This window comes from Megascapheus bottae, chromosome 18, assembly GCF_031878675.1.
Source record: "Megascapheus bottae isolate mThoBot1 chromosome 18, mThoBot2.hap1, whole genome shotgun sequence".
Classification (NCBI taxonomy): domain Eukaryota; kingdom Metazoa; phylum Chordata; class Mammalia; order Rodentia; family Geomyidae; genus Megascapheus; species Megascapheus bottae.
The window spans coordinates 45,892,838-45,915,708 of record NC_143526.1 but is presented as its reverse complement, the minus strand read 5'-3'; the positions used below and the strand labels follow the sequence as shown (position 1 = coordinate 45,915,708).

Sequence of the window (22,871 nt, the reverse complement as noted above, 5' to 3'; positions counted from 1 at the left end):
GCAAGTACTCTACTACTAGGCCAAATTCCTGGCACCTGGAATATATTTTTATTCAATCTACCTAAGGAAAATATCACACATGCTAGATTTACATTAGTGGAAGCACACTATTATTTCCAAAAATATTTGGAAACTTAATTGCATGTGATTTGTTTTTGCCACATATACTAATCTGCCAGCTTAAGTTGTTTATGTAAACTATTTTTTGATATTTTGGAAAAGGTTCAGAAAAAAAGTTACAGAAAATTGAAGACTACTTTTGTTAATGTTACTTCTGAATGCCCATTGTAAGTAGTAATTTTTTTAAACTATTTTCATTTTTTCACATTTGAAGTATATATTTAGTACAATGGAGCTAATATTTGTTCTCATTTTCACAGGGACGATGTTTACAATTTTAATTTGAGTGGAAGTGATGAACCTGTTATAAAACTTGGAGTAAGCTAGAAACCAGTGATTTTTTAAAATTCACCCTTTAGTGTTACTTTGCATTTACTTTGTAGTTATGAGTATGCTTTTTGATGTGCATCTTATAGATGTACTTCAGTTTTTCAGAAATAAGTAATTATTGGGGTAACCAGTTCTGTTGTAGTTCTTTTACTTTTTTCTCCATATCTTTGGTAACTCAGGGATAGAAGGATTTACTTTATCTTAAAAATCACTTTCTTTATAATGGGGCAAATTTAAAACAAATATTCTCATTTGTTCTTTCATATATTTTATTGACTTAACTTTCTTCTTAAGTAAAAATACTACAGCGAGTTTTATTTTATTGTTAAATTTTATGATTCTACGAAGTTAACAGAAACTATATATTAGGTACTTATTTCCATGATTTCCATTTACTTTGTGCACTAAAAAGTCTTTTGTTTTCTTTTTAAATTTTTATTAACCACATAGATTCAAGAATTTCAAGCTGCAACTAAAGAGACCTCCAAGGATAATTCAATGCAATTGTAGGTATTTCCATTATAATTTGTTCAGATTAAAATTTAGTTTCATCTCCCCTTAGCCTGCCTTTCTGAGATTTGTTTTTTGACAGTCTTGGGGCTTGAATTCAGGGCCTGGGCACTGTCCTTGGATACTTTTTGCTCAAGGCTAGCATTCTACCACTTGAGCCACAGTGCCACTTCCAGCTTTTTCTGTGTATGTGGTACCGAGGAATTGAACCCAGGGCTTTGTGCATGCTAGGCCAGCACTACTATACTACAAGGCTACTATGCTCCCGGCCCCTTTCTGAGAATTTTTAACATGAGAAGAGTAAATAATAATGCCGCCATGAGTTGGGCGCTGGTGGCTCATGCCTGTAATTCTAGCTACTCAGGAGGCTGAGATCTGAGGATCATTGTTCAAAATCAGCCCAGGCAAGAAAGTCTGTGAGGCCCTTATCTCCAGTTAACCCCCAGGAAACTAGAAGTGGAGCTGAGGCTCATAGTGGTAGAGCGCTAAACTTGAGCAAAAAGAGTTGAGGGATAGTACCCGGGCCCTGAGTTCAAGCCCCAGGATGGATAAAAAAATGCTATCATGATTACTCCTCTTATCATTCTGTTACTTACTATTAAATTTAATTTGCAAATTCTCAATAATTTGAATATCGTCATCTTGCATCATAAAGCTAAAACGATTTAGTCCTTTAAATCCAACCTCTCTTCATTTTAAATTTTTAAAAAAGATAAATGACATGTACAGAATTATATAAGTAATTATTGAAATAAATGAGACTAAAAACTCTCATTTCACTGTCTAGTGCAGGATGTCTTAAGAAAATGACATGCAGGTGTTTTTAAATTCATATGTATTTGCTTAATTTTAACTTCATACATATTTTTGCTTAAGGGTTAATTTAAGGACTTGTGATGAACTTGAAACTTCTCTCAGAACAAAAGATAAAAGGGTAAGTTATAATAGTATTTCTATGAGTAACATCTTAATTCTGAAGATTATCAATGAACTTGAGAACAAAATGTTTTGCTTTTTCACTCCTCTATGAGTTTATCCATTTTCTATTGGGACTTTTCTTAGAGTCTTTGAAATATTTGTTAAAATTTAGTGATAGAAAAATTGCCAGTATTACTTCTTATTTTGACAGCTTTAGGTTATACTTTTAGAACCAAGCTGCTTAATTACTAGTTAACAAGACTAACACCAAAATACTAATATCAAATATTTGCCTATAAATAGCTCAGTGGCTTTCTTGGATAAGTCATGAATAGTATCTAGATTAGTATGTTAAGTACTGAGACATGAGGGGTAGAGATGTAGCTCAGTGGTAGAGTAGTTTTGTAGCATGTACAAAGCCCTGGGGAGGGAGGAAAGGAGTAGTTTAGCTAGTGCTTAAGTTTTTACTTGTTGGGCTGGGAGTTTGGCCTAGTGGTAGAGTGCTTGCCTAGCATACACAAAGACCTGGGTTTGATTCCTCGGTACCACATACATAGAAAAAAGCTGGAAGTGGTGCTGAGGCTCAAGTGGTAAAGCTCTAGCCTTGAGAAAACCCAAGGACAGTGCTTAAGCCCTGAGTTCAAGCCCCACAACTGGCAAAAGAAAATTTTTTACTTGTTGGGGGTAGCTTAATTTACTTTGCATGAGATATAGTAAGACATATTTCTTCACCTATTTTAAGCAATTTTTCTCTTTTTAAACAGATGATATCAAGTCATATAAAGAAAAATCTCTTTAGTGATACTGAAACAGAGCACACGTGTGATGATGGCAAGACTGACATTAGCTGGCTACAAGGATCAAACACAAAATCACAGCTAATACCTTATAACAGAAATAAAAATTTGAGGAAATATGCAAATAAGAAATCAAGTAAGAAATTTTTACCACTTTAATTATATAATGGTCTATTGGCTGATATGCATACTTTCTATGTAGATTATTTGTAATGAAATACCATAGGAGTAGAATAAAACACTCTACTAGTTTTGGTTTTGTTTTATTATTTGGGTAATGTAATTATATTTAAATTAGAGATATAAAATACGATTTAATACAATCCCTGGTTCCTGACGGTTATCACTTGTTTATTCATGGATCACAATTACTCAATGATTTAACTAATTAATTAGTTCCTCTAAATAATATAGTATGTATTCATGAAACCAACATTCTTGAGAGAAAAGCAAGGCTTGGACCTTGACTTGCCTCTATTTAATGTTACTTCTGTATTACATATGTGTTTGTAAAATTTTGTATGTATTTGCATAAATGTTTATGTATACATTTGACTTCATCCCATTTTATTGTATGCACTTTAGGAATTCATCCAGATGTAATAAGGTTTTTGTTGTTGTTGTTGTTAACTAGTATGTGTAAATAAACTTCCTGTAGAGGATGAAGGGCACTCATTATTTAGAGGAACGTATCTGTGAAGTGAAACTCTGGATTTTAAAGCAAAAGAATGAGAAACACAGATTTCAGAAGTTACTACCTTTTAGCAGAGAGAATACTGAAGATGAAGAGAACATATATAAATGTGTTCTGCATTGTTCATAATTTTATCTCCTGCGGGGTAGATTCATGCAATTTTCAGTTATCCATACTTTATTTGTTTAAAAAGTTTGATAGTATAAAGGAGAAGGAAAACTGGCAGTTTATATCATATCCCAACTATACAGTTATTCATTCTTTAAGTTTTTGAATGAGAGTAAGCATACATTCTTTCCCATCATTGAGGCAGTACAGTCTAGCTGGTTACCATGAAACGCAGGAGAAAGTAAAGATTCCAAGACTGCCTGTCAGTCATCAGAACAGCTAAGAAGATTGGAGTGTGAACTGGACCTTTGTGTGTCCTGGTAGTTTGAAGTCACATAAAAAGTTATTTCAGTAAACACTAACATATGCTTTAATAAAGAAAATGCTGGGGCCAGGAGTTTGGCCTTCTAGTAGAGTGCTTGCCTAGCATGCATGAAGACCCGGGTTCCATTCCTTGGTACCACATACACAGAAAAAAGCCAGAAGTGGTGCTGAGGCTCAAGTGGTAGAGCTCTAGCCTTGAGAAAGTCCAAGGACAGTGCTCAGGCCCTGAGCTCAAGCCCAGGACTGGCAAAAAAAAATGATTTAAATGTTCTTATATATATATATTACATATATATAATTCTCTAAGAAATTTAGTATCAGTACTTACGTATTTGAATTTATTTCTCTTATTCTTCTGAATTGTAGGGCCATCCTTGGAGAAAAGACAGTCAAGATCTCTAATGGTAAACCAAGAAGTCTATGTTAAATCATCCCTTTTAAAGTTATTTTACTTGTCCTCTAAAACTAATTGTGTCATAATTTTTGTGTCATCCTTACTACTTTCTATATTTCCTCCTACTTTTGCAATACTTTCTCTTCCACTCTGTTTTGTTGAATCCCATTGGCCTTATTTTGAGTGTTTGACTATGTTGGCTATAGAAATTTTTGGTATTTTCTTTTAGTTAAGTTAGATAATACTAGTCTCTTTAAAGATTTAATGGAGGCCAGGAGTTTGGCCTAGTGGTAGAGTGCTTGCCTAGCATGCACATAGACCACATACATAGAAAAAAGCCAGAGGTGGTGCTGAAGCTCAGGTGGTAGAGCTAAGAAAGTACAAGGACAGTGCTCAGGCCTGAGCTCAAGCCTAGGACTGGCAAAAAAAAAAAAAAAGATTTAATAGAAGGGAAAGATCAATTATCATTTACTGAAGCATGGTGGCTCATCCCTGTAAACTCAATACTAGGGAGGTTGATTGAGGTTCAAGTCCAGCTTCAGCTACAATAAGTGAGTGTAAAGTTAACTGAACTATGAGATATTACATCAATCCCCACCAAGTTTATTTACTTATATATGTTTATTTTATATAGTCATGTATATATAATACATAGCATAAATATATGTTTGTATTTAGTATATCTATACATAAATATATATAGACATATAGGTTTTAAAATAATCAGGACTCATTCTTTCCTTACCACATACTTTGTGTGTGTGTGTGTGTGTGTCATGTGGTGTCAGTCATAAAAGAAAATAGCTTATATTACTTGTATCACAAATATTGCCTTAGTAATGTTCAAGAATTCTCCCCTAAAGGAACCAAATAAAAGCATTACCAAAAAGAAGAATGAAACAGTTCCAGATGGGAGAACTAGACTTCCTCGGAGAGCAGCAAAAACAAAAAAAAATTACAAAGATCTCTCAAATTCAGAGTCCGAGAGTGAAGAATATGCACATTCACGTAAAGATAAATTGCAAGTAAAGGTAAATAGATTTAATTAAGTGGTAATAGCTAAGACCATCTTAAAATGACAAAATTATCATTTTTTATTTATTTTTTTTAATTTTATTTGTGGGTCATGGGTCTTGAACTTGGACTGGGCAATGTCCCTGAGCTCTTCAGCTCAAGGCTACTGCCCTACTCTTGAGCCAAGCCCCACTTCCCGTTTTCTAGAGGTTTATTGGAGAAGAGTCTCAGGTCCTTTTGTGCCCAGGCTGCTTTTAAAACTTGATCCTCAGATCTCAGCCTCCTAAGTAGCTAGGATTACAGGTATGAGCCATAGCTCCTGGCTTAGAAAACATTTTATAATAATTCTAAAATGTGTTGCTTAGGCAATATAATATTAAATTTTACAGTTAAGTTGGTATAGTGGTACAATACAGAAGTCTAATTCAAGTAAAAATACAATTTTTAACATGATACTTCATAAATAAAAAGAACTTTCGTTTTCCAAAATTACGCTTTAATAAAGTACAACAAATTTGAAGTCATAATTTTGGGGGGGAAGTCCTGGGTCTTGAACTCAGGGCCTGGGCACTGTCCTTGAGCTTTCCCAAGGCTAGTGCTCTGTCACTTGATCCACAGCACCACTTCTGATTTTTCTCTGTGTATGTGGTATCAAGGAATCCAACCCAGGGCTTTATGCATGCTAGACAAGCACTCTATCACAAGGCCACACTCCCAGCCCCACAAATCTTTCCAATAAAAGCAAAAATAGTAGGTGTCAGTGGCTTATACCTGTAATCCTGTGATCTGTGGATCACAATTTAAAGCTATTCTGGGCAGCAAAGTCCATGAGATGCTTATGTCCAGTTAAACACATACACAACACACACACACACACACAGCAGGAAGTAGAGCTGTGACTAAAACGCTAGAGTTCTAGTCTTAATCACAAAAGCCCAGGCACAGCGGCTAGGCCCAGAGTTCAAGCCTCAAAACTGCTACACAAAAATGGGGCAGGGAGGGTGGAAGAAGGCAAAACTATCCTTTCCATATACTGCCCCTACCTGTGACTTCATATCTCATAAGGTAGCAGTTCTGTTACAGGCTACCTATATCTGAAACTTTTCTCAAAAAGGAAAATCTAAAACTGTAACAATGCCTCTGTTGTTAAATTTAATCACTTTATACATTTATCATATTAGAATCTGATAAGATAGTATTGATAATTAGTGCTGTTATTGCTATCTCATTTTACAAATGTGAAATTGAGGTGCCACAGAAGGAACTTGTCAAGATCATATAGCTAGGAAATGGCCCAGGAACTGAATTTCAATGTAGAGAGTTTGGTGATAAACACAGAGCCCTGACTACTACTATACCATGTTGGCTTTTAAGATATTAGACATCCATATCTCACTGTTTGTATTATTTTATGGGAAGAATTTTAAGGACTTTGTAAGTGACCTCTACATTTTTTATCACTTCTTACTTTACCATACATACTGTGAAGAAGTCTTTTCTACACTCTTATCCTGAGCCTCAAATAAAAATTCCAGAAATATCTATCTTGTCAGATATTCAAATAATAAAGTTTTTCAAGCTTATTTCTGTTCACCTCCAGTATAACTGTATGTAAGACTCTCAGATAAGACCTCAGCTTCTCTGCCCCCTCAAGCTCTGATCAGCAGCCTGCCTTATTCTTGCTATATCTTCTTTCACAAATTCCTCAGTATCTCAAGTGCCATGAAATCCAGGAATTCCTTTTTCTCTAAATTGAGTATAATCACCATCTTTGAACCCTAAAGTATTTGTCTCTCATGATATGTAGTATAGTTTATGTATCACATATTCCTGATATATTTATAGAATCACTAATGTCATAGCTTTGTAATAATGAATGTAACATGGTATATGTATATATATGTATGCATATATCAGTGCAATGTTTTATGTGTTCACATATGTTTATATTCATATGTAATTAGAAAGTTATTAATACATTTAGGAGGAGAATATCCATTTCAGAACCAAAACCACAAAACTACCAAAGAAACAACAGAAAGTCTTACCTGCTAAAACACAAAGTGGACCATCAAAAAAATGGAAAAGCTCGTCTCTACAAAAAAACACTCTGAGAGAGAATCACCTGGACTTTTCTCCTGCATCAGTATCTGGGAGTCCCTCATCTATAGAATTGATGAGATGTCAGTATCATTTCCTTTTTCTTCTATTTTCTTTGAATAGTGAGCAATTTTCTATTATAACCAAGTATGTAGAAATATAATCTGAAGACTAACTTGAAGGATTTATTTAAGATTATATAGTTAGCCAAGTATTACAGCATATACCTATAATTCCAGCTATTTAGCAGGAAAACTAGGAGATCACAGTCCAAGGACAGCCTTTGAAAAAATGGGAGAAATTGTCTGAATAGCAAATTAAAACAAAAAAAGTCTATGGGCAGGCTCAAGTAGTAGAGTGATAACTGGCAAATTGAAGACTTTGACATCAAACCCTACCACCAAATTGAAAAAAAAAAAGAATTAGTAGTTAAACTTCTGTTTTGCCAGGCGTGATTGGCACACACCTGTAATCCCAGCTACGTGGAAGGCTGGCAGGGTTATAGTCCAATACTTGCCCAAGCAAGTTGAGGATTTTTATCTTAGAAAATCAAAATCAAATGTTTCAATATATAAAATAATATGTTTATAAGGCTTTTCTGTTTGTTTTTTTGGTGCTAGTTTTGGAGCTTGAACTTAGGATCTGGGCACTGTTCCTGGGCTTTTCTGCTCAAGGTAGAGTGCTCTACTACTCGAGCCACAGCTCCACTTTTGGCTTTTTTTGGGGGGGTAGTTAATTGGAAATAAGATTCTCATGGACTTTCCTGTCCAGAGTAGGCTTTGAGCCTCGATTCTCAGATCTCAGCTTCCTGAGTAGCTTGGATTACAGGTGACAGCCTCCAGCACCCTGGCTACTTATATTAATCTTATATATTAATGTACTAGTTCAAACTATATTTAACAAAATAAGTATTATGATGTTTTATATTTTTTAATTTAGTAAAATATGTCCAAGGAACATCATGATCATTCTGTGGCCTTACAGTAGATAATATTCATAAACCAAGAGATTTTATTTTGAAATGATTGGCATTGCAACTTTATATTCTTTGGAGCTCTGCCGTATGTATGTTTTTCTCATACAGAAACTATGTTTCTGGCATTTAGTTTCTTTTGAGGCTATTTCTAATGATTAATTGCTTCAGTTTAAACTTAAGATTTGACTAACATACTTAATCTTCCCCTAAAATAGCTGTTTTTCATTGTGCTTAGAACTGTTGCTATTTCAGAGAAATGGAGAGGATAGATGTAACTTATTTTAGAAGTTAAAGGTCCTAATTTTTATAAGTTTTAGACCAGTAAATTCCATAGCTTTAAAAACAGCATTATCCATCAGTCAATATTGACTTTTATCATTAAATTTTACCTTATACCCTAGATATTTTGTTTGAAATTGTTTTGGAAAATTCATGAAATTTAAATTCAGCAATATATCTTTAAAAAACATTAGAACATATTTTAAATACAATTTGTTCCTAAATTATTGAAAGTATATCTTTTTAAAATATAGCTGAGATTTGGAAAATTATTATATTCTTAGAATTTAAATAAACCAAGTTGTTTTTAAAGCAGATATCAACAGTAACATTGACTGTACATTTGTTTTGTGGGGCCATATAGGTAAAGAAAAAACAACAGAAAAGAATTTTACTCAAGGTTATGACTGCATAACAAAATCACCTTATGCAAAAATGTCTTCACCTGAATCTCTAAACAGTTCTAATGAAGCTGGAGGTTTAGGAAACTCTCCCCCAAACAAGACAGGCTCTGCAAGTGCAAGTGAAGGGCGCTCACCACTTGCAGCACCTCTCTTTTCGGTAAGAATATATATTTTATCAGATGTATTTGAAAGTGGTAAATAACTTTCCTTAAAATCTTTTTTTGCATTTTTTTATTGTAATTAGTAAAAGGGTTACATGATATTTGCCAGATAGAAGGTGCATTAATTCACGTACATTGATACCCTTTCACATGTCTTGGTGCCCATTTCCCTCCCCCCCACACTCCCCACCTGTTTTCCCCCCTTCCCTATCAAATTTTAAATAACCAAATACAAATAAACTCAATACATCAGATAACAAAGTGAGATACTATAACAATATGAGATAACCAAGGGACAGCAAAGGAGATGAGAGACAACATAGTACATTAAGGACAACAATCATTCGTTATATGGCTTTCCTTAAAGTCTTAACCAAAGCCTAGCGCCATGACTCATTCATATAATTCTAGCTATTGAGGAGGCTGAGATCTTAGGACTGTGGTCCAAAGCCAGTGGAAGCATGAAAGTACATAAGATTCTTATCTCTAATAAACTACTAAAAAGCCAGAAGTGGGTTAGTGGGTTATATCTCCAGTAGTAGAGTGCTAGCCTTGAGCAGAAAAGCTCAGGGACAGTGCCTTAGTCTTAAGTTCAAGCTCTAGGAATTGTCTGCTTTTATGCAAGGCTGCGCGCGTGCACGCACGCCTGTGCGCGCACACACACACACACACACACACACACACACAGAGTACATACTGTATCCATTGCTGTCTGCTGAAAAGTTTTTGGTTTGGTCTAGGGGATGAAGGTGGATTGGATGTTTGCTTTAGAGTAGGAAGTATAATAGCAAGACATTTCCCATCTCAATGAGCCTAACAAGCTCCTGTGTACAGGAGAAAGAACATGATGGCATACAAATGAGACTACACACAAATAAAAGTTCTGTAATCAGAAATGATCCCTTTCAAAGAGCCTCAATACATGTATATCTACACATCAAAACAACTTATACTTTCTACACTTTGATTGCCTCCTTCCCACAGCACATGCACTTCCTTTGAATGTCACAATAATTGAAATGTCTACAATCTTAACAGACTTTACTTTCTAAAAATCACAAGGTAATGTATAAATTGACAAGATATACTTGAAAACAGAAAAACTACAGTGGTTGTTTTATATTTGTGTAAGAAAGTTTAAAATTGGTATATAGTATGAAAGTTAATAAATTGAAAGCAGTATCTATTTCATATAGCAAATTATATATGTACTGACTTCTTAGTAAAATATATAGATATGCTAAGTCTTTAAAATAATAAAGACAGAACTCAAATACGGCTCTAAGTGGGTTAAACAGTAATAATTAATAGTAATAATTAAACAGTAATAATAGAATATGAGGAATAATTTTATATTTTGAGTGCCAGTGGTTCACTTCTGTAATTCTAGCTACTCAGGAGGCTGAGATTTGAGGATAGTGGTTTGAAGCCAACGCTGGCAAAAAAAAAGTCCTCATGACTCTTATCTCCAACTAACTACTCAAAAACCAGAAGTGTCATTTAGTTGCTTTTTAGCTGTGGCTTAAAGCACAGAGTGCTAGCCTTGAACAAAAGAGCTCAGGGATAGCACCCAACTCCCAAGTTCAAGCTCCATGACTGACAAAAACAAAAAGGTTTCACACAGTTTGGTACCAATTTCCAAACTTTCTCACCAACACCCCATTTTGCTTTTATAATATGGCTTAATTTTGAAAACTTTTGAAGTCATGATAAAAGTATAAAACTGATTACAAAGATTCTCATGTGGTGTGCTGAAACTAGACACAGCTGAATTGTGAGTCTGCATGAGGTGGATGTAAATCTTGGCTCCACGATTTGTTAGTTGTGTGACACTGGACAAGTTAGTGGAGCTCTTTATACTCCCCTCTCTCATCTGTATGATAGGGCAGTGGAAATTAAATAGGCTAAGTTATGCAAGTAAATAAAACGGTTTCTTTTTAGTATGTGTCTAACTTTGCATTAAAAATGGTAATGTAACTGAGAGGTGGCAAACTACTTTTTAGTCTGAAGACCTGGTTTAAATATCCAGTACTATAAAAGCACTTGGTAGTTAGGGATTCTTGTACAAGTAACTGCTGAATATAAGTGTAGCAAAAGTCTAAAACTACTGACTGATACACAACCAACCACTTGTCCTGTATTGTAGCTAGCTAGGATTATAGGCATGAGCCACCATGCCTGCCTGTGCTGTTACTTTTTTTTTTTTTAACATTTCTGTGATTAATTTATTTATTTTTTTTTCTATTTTTTTAATTGTAATTAGTAAAAGGGTTGTGCTGTTACTTTTTGTGTGTGTGCTAGTCGTGGAGCTTGAACCCAGGACTTGGGTACTGTCTCTTGAGTTTTTGCTCAAGACTAGTGCTCTATCCCTTGTGCCACAGCTCCACTTTCCACTTTCAGCCTTTCAATGATTAATTGTAGGTCAGAGTCTCATAGACTTTCCTGCCTGGGCCGGCTTTGAACCACAGTCCTTAGGTCTCTGCTTCCTGAGCAGCTAGGATTACAGGAGTGAGCTACCAGTCTGTATCTGGCTCGGTCCTGTCACTTTCAATTGACTGTGTTTTCTGTATGTAGAAGGCTTAAAGTTCCTTTTATTTTTCTTGTTTTGCTTTTGCTTGTACTGGGATTTAAACTCAAAGCCTCATGTTTGGTCGGCTTACTTTCTTGGCTAACACTCTACACCCTGCATTTTGTGGCTAGTTTGGAGATGGAGTCTAGCAAACTTTTGTGCCTGGTCTGCTTGAACCAGTTTTCCAGGCCGCAGCCCTTTGAGTAGTTAGGGCTATAGCCATTTTAAAATCAGTTATCTTCACAGGTAGTTTCCTCTGTTTGTTTTTGTACTATGAGGATGTGAACCCAGGGCCTCATGCATGCTAGACAGATACCTTAATGCTTGATCCATATTCCCAGCGCTTTTTACTTTCAGTATTTTTAAGGTGACTAGATCACTGAAGCATTATATACTAGCAGGCTTCTTCCTTCGTGTTTTTTGGTAGATTCTTGCCATCAAGCTCATGTTCTGTTTGTCTGATAGGTTCCTTAAAAAAAAACAATATGAAATGTGAATTTAGCACATGTCTAACATTTTCTTTTGGCTTAAAACAGTTATCTTAACTTCCTTTGGGTTTTTGTATGTCTTATCTATTCATAGCCCAGTCATACTCCAACTAAGAAAAATATTGTTGTGAATAGAAAAAACATAAATTCTGTAGAACTCACGCAAGAAACACAAAATTGTAACAGTGATTCTGATATAAGAAGTAATAATTCTGAAAAACATCTTGTGGAAATTGAATCTCCAACTATCATTAGAAACCATATACAAAGCAAAGGAGAGGTAATATACTATTATTTTTTAAGTTTCTTTAAATTAAAATGATTCTTGCAAGAATAAATTACTAGTCTTTTTTCGTGCATAAAGTATATAGACTAGACTAGTCAAGAAAAATGTTTTTGAGAGGAAAAGTTCACACTTAAAATGAAAACAGTAAGGTCTTCTACAGAAGTGAAGAAATAGCTGCTAACCCCCTGATTTTCAGATTTACTAGGACTTTCTAAGTTTATAAAACCATGTAGCAGTCTGGCTGAGTTTCTTGCTACCATAAAGGTCCATCAGTCTATCAACAAAAATACCTAATTACCTTTAAATTCAGAAGATCAAGACAAAATTTTATGGTTAGAGTGGGCTTGGAATTGAGGTAGGTCTAAGTGGATCGATAGGTATATACAGAACAGTAACCTAACTAGAGGTTACTAGGTACAGAAAGACTATGCATTTCAACAGTAAAATAGAGGGTTAAATCTGAAAATTTAGGCTAAATTTAAAATTAATTTTCTATGTCCCCTATTTTCTAACTCAACTGTGGAAAGAATAACCTTAACAAAGCCAAACTGAATAGCAAGCATAGCCAAAAATGTTGGTTAAAAATTATTACTATAAGATTCTCATTAATTTAACAACTAGTTAGTGTTACAGATGAAAAGAAAGGATAGAAACACAATAGTCTGAAAAATAATTGACAGCATTTGAAATATTCTGCGTTTTTTGAGAATGATGGTCCCAGATGAATCCATGCAGACTTAAAATAACTTTTTCTAATTTTTCATTATGTATTTTAGGAAAACAGTTCAATATCTTCAATGTCCATATCTACTGAAGAAAGACAAAAACTAGTATTGGACATGCTCAGTGATACTACTCATGGATCAGGTATCTTGTCACAGGCTTGCCTTTATTTCTTAAATAATATTCTAAATTCCATCTAAATTAATTAAATATGCATATATAGCATTACTCAATTTAGCTACTGTAAAAATTTAATACACAGTTGTTTAAGACACAGTAGAAATAACTTAAAGGCTTATTAATAAAAGCAATGAAATATTAGGCATTTTTAATCAAAATTGTAATGCTATTTAATTTTAACTATTCCTCAGGCCCCACTAGACGTCTTAGTTTCAAACGAATGATCATAGAAGATAATGTAAGCAATTCTGAACTGGACACAGAAGAAGCAGAAGAAAGGAGAGCACACTTGCCTTCCAAAAGACTGTGTAAAATGGGAGATGCAGATAATCACACCTATAAATGTAGGTAGATCAAACGCTTATGTCAAAATGTGGGAGATGGCTTCTTAGGTTTTGAATAATTTCATCCACAAAATAAAATCCTTTGTAAAGAAACCTGGGGGAAAAAAGTCCAAGACAGAATATTTTATATTTTTATTCCACAGATTTCACTTAATATGAATGACGTTGTGGTAACTGTCTTCTCTGCCCAGTGAGCTTCCTCAGCATTCATTTACTTCTTAATGAATCCATGGTTTTTGCTGGAGTGTGAGTTATTTGGAGCCCGAGTGTTCCACTCGTGGAAAGAACAATGTAGAAGTCATTCCAGGCAGTTAAAGAAAAGCATCCCCAAATGCTCTACATCTACATTAGTAGTTGCCACCTTAAAGAGTTCTTTTAATAAATACAAATTGTTTTGTTTTTACATTTAAAAGTGAAGTCTGATTTTTATTTCATAATTCTTAGACTGCACGTAGATCAGAAGTAAGGAAGATGGTTTTGCCTAATGACAAGGCTAATTTTGAAATAATGTAGATTTTTTAACTCTAGCCAATTGTTTTCACTTTTTAGTGTCTCAAAGTATATCTCCATTATCACCAAAGGATATTTCCCTTTCTGAGGAGAACTGGGGCGGTGACCTATCATCAGGTGTAGGGATGCTTTGTGAGAAGATCAACTCTGAATTTAAGAGGAAACTTGATGTAAGTTTTCAGCATGTGAAAATTATTATTTATACTCAATATAATATGCCACACTTTCTGTCAGACTTGGTTGTTTGTTCCTTGAGCAATAGAACACCCATTTATGGATGCAACTTTCTGAGTATGCAAAAAACTGGAAAAAATTACCAAGTTAAAACTCATATTAAGCCTGGCACAGTGGCCCACGCCTGTAATCTTAGCTCCTCAGGAGGCTGAGATCTGAGGACAGAGATTCAAAGCCAGCCTGGGCACTAAAGTCTGTGAGACTCTTATCTCCAATCAACCACCAGAAAACCAAAAGTGGCGCTGTGGCTCAAGGGGTAGGGGCAATAGCCTTGAGCTGAAGAGCTCAGGGACAGTGCCCAGGCTGAGTTCAAGCCCCATGACCCACAAAAATAAATAAATAGATAAATAAAAGAGAATTGAGAGATGTAAAAAAGTTTAAATAATTTTCTAAGTTTTTAGCCATTCACATGTCATACAAAGGATTCATTCATAACATGCTCTTGTTTAGAATGTCATTTTGTAATGATATAATTTTAAAATGATTCGTTTTCAGGCTCGAAATAAAATAATAGAGTATTTTACGATGCAGTCTTGGAAAACAGCTCAACAACATCTAAAAACAATGAACCATCAAATTCAAGAGAATAGGTCTGTAATAAAAATCTTTTCTGATAACCTCTGACTGATATACATTCATAAATTAGGAATGCATGTTCTGGATGCTGCAGTTTTAAATATTTATCTTGTTTTGTTTCCTTAATAGAATTAAAAAACTTGATAAATTCAAATTCATCATCATAGAAGAGTTGGAGAATTTTGAAAAAGATTCACAGTCTTTAAAGGATTTAGAGAAGGAATTTGTGGTTTGTGCTTTTACGAATTTAAATTCTATTAAAAATTTGATGAACTTCACTTCTGAATACTTATAACCTAAAGATTTCCATGCTGATTTTTTCTTAATTATAAGTACTGGGGTTTGAACCCACAGCCTCACCCTTGGTAGGCAGGTGCTCTTGTGGCTTTGTCATGTGTAACTTGGACTATGATCTTCCCTGCCCCCCTTCAATGTGGTAAGACGCACACACCACCAGGCCCAGTTACTGGCTGAAATGGTGTCATACTAATTTTGTGCTAGTCTGTTTTGAATCTTTGGCTCTCCACATATCCACCTCCCAAACAGCAGGGATTACAAGTGTAAGTCAGCATACCTACATATCTATCCACTTTTCATTCTTTTGAACAAAATTTTATCAGCTTTATATAAACTAAATTACAAACAAGTTTATGGTGAACCTTTTTATGATATGGAAAAACTGAGGATTTTATTTCCAGTTTTAAATATGCATATGTTTAACAAATCCATATAAGTAACAAATATTCAGATGGTTTGTTTAAGTTAGGGATAGTAGCCAGGGAGGTGGTTCACACCTATAATCTCAGCTCACTTGAGACACAGACCATGCAGACTATAGTTCAAGGCCAGCCTGAGCAAAAATTAGAATCCATGTCAACCACCACACTGAGCATAGAGGTGAGTATCTGTCACCCTAACTGCAAAGGAGACATATGTATGAGGTGACCCCAGACAAAAATGTAAGATCCAGAAAATAAGCAAAGAAGGACTGGACTATGGTCAAAATTAGGGTACCTGCCTTAGGAAGTGTGAGATCCGGAGTTCAACCCCCCCCCCCCCACCAGTACTGCCCCTCCCCCATGCAAGACCAATCGGAGTAGTAGATAAAGTACAATTAGTCTTTGTGTCTTGAATTTTAGGACTTTTGGGATAGAGCACTTCAGAAGCTCAATGTCTATCAGAAAAATGAACAGCAGAGGTTAGTATTCCCTTCAGGACTATAATCTTTAAAAATCGATTGTAAAATCAGTAGTAAGTTTACATTTGAAAAAAAATCACACATGCTCTACTATAGCAATTCAATTAGAATTCCTGATCAATAGAAAAGTGACTCATTTGCTTACCTGTTAGGCTTCGTCATTTGGAAACTGCATTGAATAAAAATGTCTTTGGCAATAATGATTTTGAAGAATCTGTATTTTCATCTCAGGTATGAATTTTGTATATTTACATACTCTTGATGTTGGTTTTTCTAAATGTTGGTATTTTCTTTTGTGGTGAAACTTTTGTCAATTTCATGGGGGTATATGCTTATTTTCAGATGTCTTTGATGAAAGAAAACATGAAAATACTACAGGACAAGCTTCTTAAACAAATGGTAAATCAGCTTCCTAAGTTTGTGTTTTCAAATAATTACGCTTTGGTAAAATTTTGTTTTGTAGTGTCTCCCCATGTCACCTATTCTGGCCTGGCACCTGTCACATTCTCTGTCTCCCAAGCACCATGATTACAGGCATGCGCTACCATGACTGCTGGACTGCTTTTGTATGTTTTATGAGGAATTCTTTCAAAGATTTTTTTTCTTTTTCTGTTTGGGCTGGGAGAAGGCAGATTCAACTTTATGACTTTTAGCTCTTTAAATAATATGAAGCTAGTTATAGTAAAAAAATGAAGTAATTTAAGTAAGTCATCCCTCCTAAGGTAAAGAATAGAAATGTACAACCAGAAAAAAAAATAAGACTAAGCTGGATACCTGTGGCTCATGCTTGTAATCCTAGCTACTCAGGAGGCTGAGATCTGAGGATCTCAGTTTGAAGCCAGCCCGTGCAGGAAAGTCCACAGAGACTCTGATGTCCAGTTAACCCCCAGAAAACTGGCAGTGTTGCTATGGCTCAAGGTGGTACAGTGCTAGTCTCTGGCAAAAATCTCAGGAACAGCACCCAGGCTCTGAGTGCAAGCCCCACAACCCCTCCCCAAAATGAACAGACAAAAACAGATTAGCTTTAAGAGTGTCTTATTTGTGCCATTTCCAAACATTGTGCTCTAAATCAGGGCATGGCTATCTGGAAAGGTTCTGTAGAAGGATTACCCACTTGGAAAACAAGACTTTATTTACTTAGATAATCGAAGTTCTCTTTCTAAAGGTCTCATGTATGACCAGCAGCTTTCTGAGGGTAAATTATGCCGAGACAGTAACTGTGCTCCTCTGCAGGAGCATGCTCAGAGGACTTTTCTTCAGTATGGGAGGCATTTAAAGCACACTCTGGTCCTAATACTTGTCTGCGAGGTATATGAATAGACTTTGACATTTTTACTAGAATCTCAGCACATAAGGATGTTGTGGCTAAATTTGCCTAGCATGAAGTTAACAAGATGCTAAGCCACGCCAGACACTGGTGGCTCAAGCCTACAATCCTAGCTACTTAGGAGGCTGAGATCAGAGGATCATGGTTCAAAGCCAGCCCGGGCACTAAAGTCCATGAGACTCTTATCTCCACCACCACAAAAACTGGAAGTGGTGCTGTGGCTCAAGTGGCCTTGAGTTGAAGAACGAAGAGACAGTGCCCAGGCCCAGAGTTTAAGCCCCACAACCTACAAAAAAACAAAAAGACTCTAGCCACTTGACTACATTGACCTTAACTGAGATTTTTTTCAGACTAATTTTATTTTACTTTCTTCCCTCAAAAATTAAATTTCTTGGGGTCAGGAGCATAGCCTCGTGGTAGAGTGCTCACCTAGCATACATGAAGCCCTGGGTTTGATTCCTCAGTACCACAAACACAGAAAAAGCTAGAAGCGGCACTGTGGCTCAAGTGGCAGAGAGCTAGGCTTGAGCAAAAAGTGTCTAAGGACAGTGCCTAGGCCTTGAGTTCAAGCCCCAGGACTGGCAAAAAAGAAAATTAAATTTGTTTGATTTTAAAGCTGCAAGGGCTGGGGTATAACATAGTGGTAGAATTCTTGTCTAGCACGCATGAAGCCCTGGGTTGGATTTCTCAGTGCCATACACACAGACAAAACTGGAAGTGGTGCTGTGGCTCAAGTGGCAGAGCACTAGCCTTGAGCAAAAGTGTTAAATTAGAACAGTGTCCAGGTCCTGAGTTCAAGCCCCCAGGCTGGCAAAAAAAAAGATGGCAAGTCCTCATTCAGTTATTATCTTGATTACTACCAATGATTATAGCATCCTATAGATGCCTACATACTCTAGGAGACTAAGTGGAATTAGCATTGGCAAAAATATTCTATGAAAGGGATTATTTTAAAATTAATTCCCATGACAAACTGATGTATTTTCTATTTTATGTGGTGCTTTTACAGTGATAATGAAAGCTAAGTATCATTTTTTTTCTTGGTCATAGCAAGAAGAGGAACTACATAATATACGTAGAGGACTGATGTCATTATTCTTGGCACATGGAAGAAATAATAATGTGTGAAATCTAGTTGCTAATGTTTTAGCTAATGATTATTTTTGTGTATAACTTTATATAAAGAGAAGTGGACATCACCCAAGAAAGTGCACATTTGTAGGAAAGGTGCCACAAAATCAAAGAAATGCTTATCTTATAAATGAGAAAACTGCTGAACAGGACTTCAAGCCCAAAGGATTTTTGTTTCCCAAAGTGATTCTTTCATTTATTTTCCTTTCTCAGAAAGAGAACCTTTTGGGACAACAATAAAAGGAATTGGATTGTTTTTGTAATAGTTCTATTAGCTAACAATACTCATCAAATTAGTTTAATAAATTAAAATGTATTACATAAAGTGTATTTTAATACACTTATGTATTCTGAATACAGTTAATAGTTTTAGATTAGAAGCTGTATTATTAAAATGTGTAGAATAGTTCACACAAGTTGTAAAAATAGAAGGGTTAGAAAAGTTCTGATTTAAAATGTTTATCTAAGTGACCTATCAATAGTTTGAGCATACTTTTGGCAGTATGTATTAATTTGTTACTCCAGTGTGTTAGAATGCACTAAATTTCTTCAAGTTGTAAATATGTTTTCCTAAATATTTCAAGTAAATGTAGTAGGCTGTTTGGAAAATACTGTAGTTTCCATTGCAATATTCTGATTAATTACTTTTATCAAAATAAATGCATGTTTGATTTGCTCTAATATATTAAACTTGAAATAAAATGTTTATTTCACTTGATACATATTATAAAATTGTTTACTTTCGTGCTTTATGAATATCTAAGCAAATGTCTTTCTCCATTTAGACAACTGAAGTGTAACACTACTCAAGCAGTCCCTTGCCCATTCAATGGCATCAGAGTATCTGAATAGCATTTAAATATAGTGAAGTAGCATCTCGCTCAAGGTAGGAAGGAAAACAAGTCAAGTGGCTCATGCTTGTAGTCTTAAATAGTTAGGAGGCTGAATCTGGAGCCAGCAGGAACAGAAGAATCTAGGAGACTCTACCATCAATTAACTGGCAAAAAGCCTAATTGAAGGTGTGTCTAAGTAGTAGGTTGACTGCATGAGGAAGAAAGCCGAGCTCGTTATAAATTCATACCAGAAGCAATTATCTGAAATTTACAATACATGTGTCAAACTAAGCAAATAAATCCTTTTTCTGATATTAAAGACAAACATTACATTAGTGTGACAATCACTCCTCAAAATTCTTTATTATGCATATAATTATTACTATTATATAAGCTAAAACTATAACCATCAAAAGTCAAAGTAAACATTGATCTCAACATATATGCAATTCCTGAAAATCTGTTGAATTATTTTCCTCTAATTATTATTTCAGAATATTCCCAAGGGTCTTTTTTGCTATATGTTTTATAAAAAAAAAACTCACTAAACTAACAATTACAAATGCATCATCCCCTTAACAATCAGTCTGTGTACATGTGATTAGCTGGCACAGTTGCACAATAAAATGGCAATGCACGGGATTCTGCATGGCTGTCCTATGTGTCTTGAGTTGAGTAAGGGACAGTTGTCAATGCTCGCCTAGCAAATGTTAGGCCCTGGGTTACATTCATCACGCTACAAGAGCAAAAGCCTATCTTCTCATTTTTAGGAACAGGAAGGGGTTTGCTTTATATGTGTAGAGAGAGCTGAGCTTAGTATTATGCATACAGTGGATACCTGAATGGCGGGCTAATGTGTTCTTCCAAATTACAATGGAAATGCTGGCACCATGCAGGACTGATTTTACTCTTACTGAATCTCTGTTTAGAGTGGCTGTATCTGCTCATGCCTTCACCCATACTGCCATAAGCCTGCTTTCCCCAGCATTCTCGGTCCTGGACATTGTGGTAAACAACAGTCAAGGTCCTTAGCTTCTACAGAATGTCAGGAGTGGCGTTCACAGCACATCCACTGAAGCTAGAGTGACAGGGAGAGATGAACATGATCTCTGCACAGGAGGACACACACACTCACGAAGCATTCCATGTTTTAAAAAATCTCATTGATCACATTTGACTGTGAGCTTCATGTGTTGACCCCATGTTTAGAAGGAAAATGTAGGCTGGGAGTTTGGCCTAGTGGTAGAGTGCTTGCCTAGCATGCACAAAGACCCAGGTTCGATTCCTCGGTACCATATACATAGAAAAAAGCTGGAAGTGGTGCTGAGACTCAAGTGGTAGAGCTCTAGCCTTGAGAAAGTCCAAGGACAGTGCTCAGGCCCTGAGCTCAAGCCCAGGTCTGGCAAAAAAAAAAAAGAAGGAAAATGTAAAGAACAGAATTTTCTGTTTCTGTAATTTCTTCTTTTTTTCCTTTCGCCAGTCCCGGGGCCAGTGCCTGGGCACTGTCCTTGAGCTTCTTTTGCTCAAGGCTTGTACGCTACCACTTAGGCCACAGTGCTGCTTCTGGCCTTTTCCATTTATGTAGCACTGAGGTATTGAACTCAGGGCTTCATGCATGCTAGGCAAGCACTCTACCGCTAGGCACACTCCTGGCCCTGTAATTTCTTTTTCTTGAGCACCCAAAATAATGTCTGTTTGTGGCCTCAGAAAGCTGAGGAAGGAAGCATCAGATATAAGCATAAGCGACAGAGTAAAGGGACCCCCTTTTCAAAAATGAATAATGTTTCTAAGTTTATATTATTTCAGAGAAACAGTAATAAAACCAACTTTTATAACCAGAGGCAAACGGGTACATTAACACAGCCAAAGATTCTTCAGGGTGCTGTTTCTGAACTATTACAGATAATAGCTAATTAGGATGAATGACTTACATTTCTTCCCTGGTTTGCAGTTTCACACCTTGTTGGCATACGTTTCTAGCGTGTCTTCCATCAAATAGCACTGCAAGGTAGGACTCATTCCTGAAGTATAGATGGAAAGGACAGGGAAGAGAAGCAAGTAGATTAGCACAGCTAGATGGACACTTTAAATGCTGGATTCTGTGGAGAGTACGCCAGTGGTCTAGATACTGCCAAATCCTGGTATGGCGCCATACATCTGTCATTGCAGCACCTGCGAAGCTAAAGTAGCAGGACCATGACACTAAGGGCAGCCTGGGCTAGAGTTGGGCTCTACCTACAAGGAAACGCTACCAACTCCAGATACTGTAACTGGCAAACACCAGCTTCAACAGCCAGGATCCTTTGAATGCACAGCAGCCTGGGTTTCAGAATGCCTGGAATCCATGTCAGATTTCAAAATCTGCTGCTACAAAAATATCGTGAGCTCTGTGCTTAGTGGCTGGTGTGGACTCCACTCGCTTGAGCTACTTCACTGCCCACTGCCCCCCCTCACCAGCTCCCTGCTTATCAGTTATTATATGCGAACATGTGAGCCCGTCCCAGTTTCTAATGTAGCTAATCAAAAGCTGTTGTAAGCATGGGGAATGCTACGAATAAACCAAGCAGAATTTTGAGCAGAATAACATAGCAAGAAACAAACACGGACAGATAAATGTGCAGCGGAATGGAAAAGCTGTAGGCAATCAGTGGTTCTTCGGGCTTCATACCAGGTTCCCATCCTAACAAGGGAGATGACATGCCAAGCAGCCAAGCAAGCAGGGCAGCGTCTGCTGGTGCAGAGCAGCCTTTCAAAGCCTGCGCTGGGGTTGCAGCACTGGGTCCAGTGCAAACTACATTTAGAAGACATACATGATAGAACTCCAGCAACTTTGTTGTTGAACTAGTAGTATACAAGCCATATTCAGACTTCTCCCATCATTATCAAGAAAATGTGACTTCCAGAATTTTTGTTTAGAATAGAAAAAGGAGGTTTACAACTGAGTGGAAAGCCTATTTGTTTAAATTCTATTTTTATTACTCTAAGCATGGCACTGCTAGTTCACAGAGCCGTGGAGCTGAAAACCATACTTTTCCATTGTTTTTACAAGTTTTGGCTGAACATGAATTAATAATTTATTCCTCATAGCATCATGGATAAATGTAAAGAAGAATAATCAGATGTACACAATGAAACAGCTTTCTGAGAGGATTTTCATATATCCAATTTGACTTTGGTATGTGCAGTTGCTTATGAACAATCATTTGAGATGCTTCCACATGAAAATTATCTCTGAAAAGTAACAAAGTACAATGGTACTGGAGGCATGTGGTACTAGAAATTTTAGTTGTTTTGTAGTTCTGGATTTGAGCCTGCTATTTAAAATTATTTATGTATGTATGTA

General features: G+C 36.1%; 1 protein-coding gene across 3 annotated transcripts in view; it reads left to right on the top strand.

Annotated features, from left to right (window-relative positions):
- Window positions 1-19,352, top strand: part of Sycp2 (synaptonemal complex protein 2) — a 52,164-nt gene extending 32,812 nt beyond the window's left edge. Inside the window, exons 25-43 of one of the 3 annotated variants that reach the window (XM_090352587.1) lie at window positions 223-287; window positions 381-438; window positions 901-956; window positions 1,837-1,894; window positions 2,643-2,811; window positions 4,168-4,205; window positions 5,059-5,226; window positions 7,194-7,392; window positions 8,929-9,125; window positions 12,281-12,466; window positions 13,249-13,339; window positions 13,567-13,719; window positions 14,269-14,399; window positions 14,959-15,053; window positions 15,169-15,268; window positions 16,179-16,237; window positions 16,390-16,468; window positions 16,580-16,636; window positions 18,615-19,351. In XM_090352587.1, coding sequence (XP_090208713.1) covers window positions 223-287; window positions 381-438; window positions 901-956; window positions 1,837-1,894; window positions 2,643-2,811; window positions 4,168-4,205; window positions 5,059-5,226; window positions 7,194-7,392; window positions 8,929-9,125; window positions 12,281-12,466; window positions 13,249-13,339; window positions 13,567-13,719; window positions 14,269-14,399; window positions 14,959-15,053; window positions 15,169-15,268; window positions 16,179-16,237; window positions 16,390-16,468; window positions 16,580-16,636; window positions 18,615-18,692 — 2,037 coding nt within the window. In that variant the 3' untranslated portion in view covers window positions 18,693-19,351. Of the gene's footprint in view, window positions 1-222; window positions 288-380; window positions 439-900; window positions 957-1,836; window positions 1,895-2,642; window positions 2,812-4,167; window positions 4,206-5,058; window positions 5,227-7,193; window positions 7,393-8,928; window positions 9,126-12,280; window positions 12,467-13,248; window positions 13,340-13,566; window positions 13,720-14,268; window positions 14,400-14,958; window positions 15,054-15,168; window positions 15,269-16,178; window positions 16,238-16,389; window positions 16,469-16,579; window positions 16,637-18,614 lie in introns of all 3 variants that reach the window. The other 2 variants (XM_090352589.1, XM_090352588.1) reach the window with 2 other exon arrangements.
- The last annotated feature ends 3,519 nt before the right edge of the window (window positions 19,353-22,871 follow it).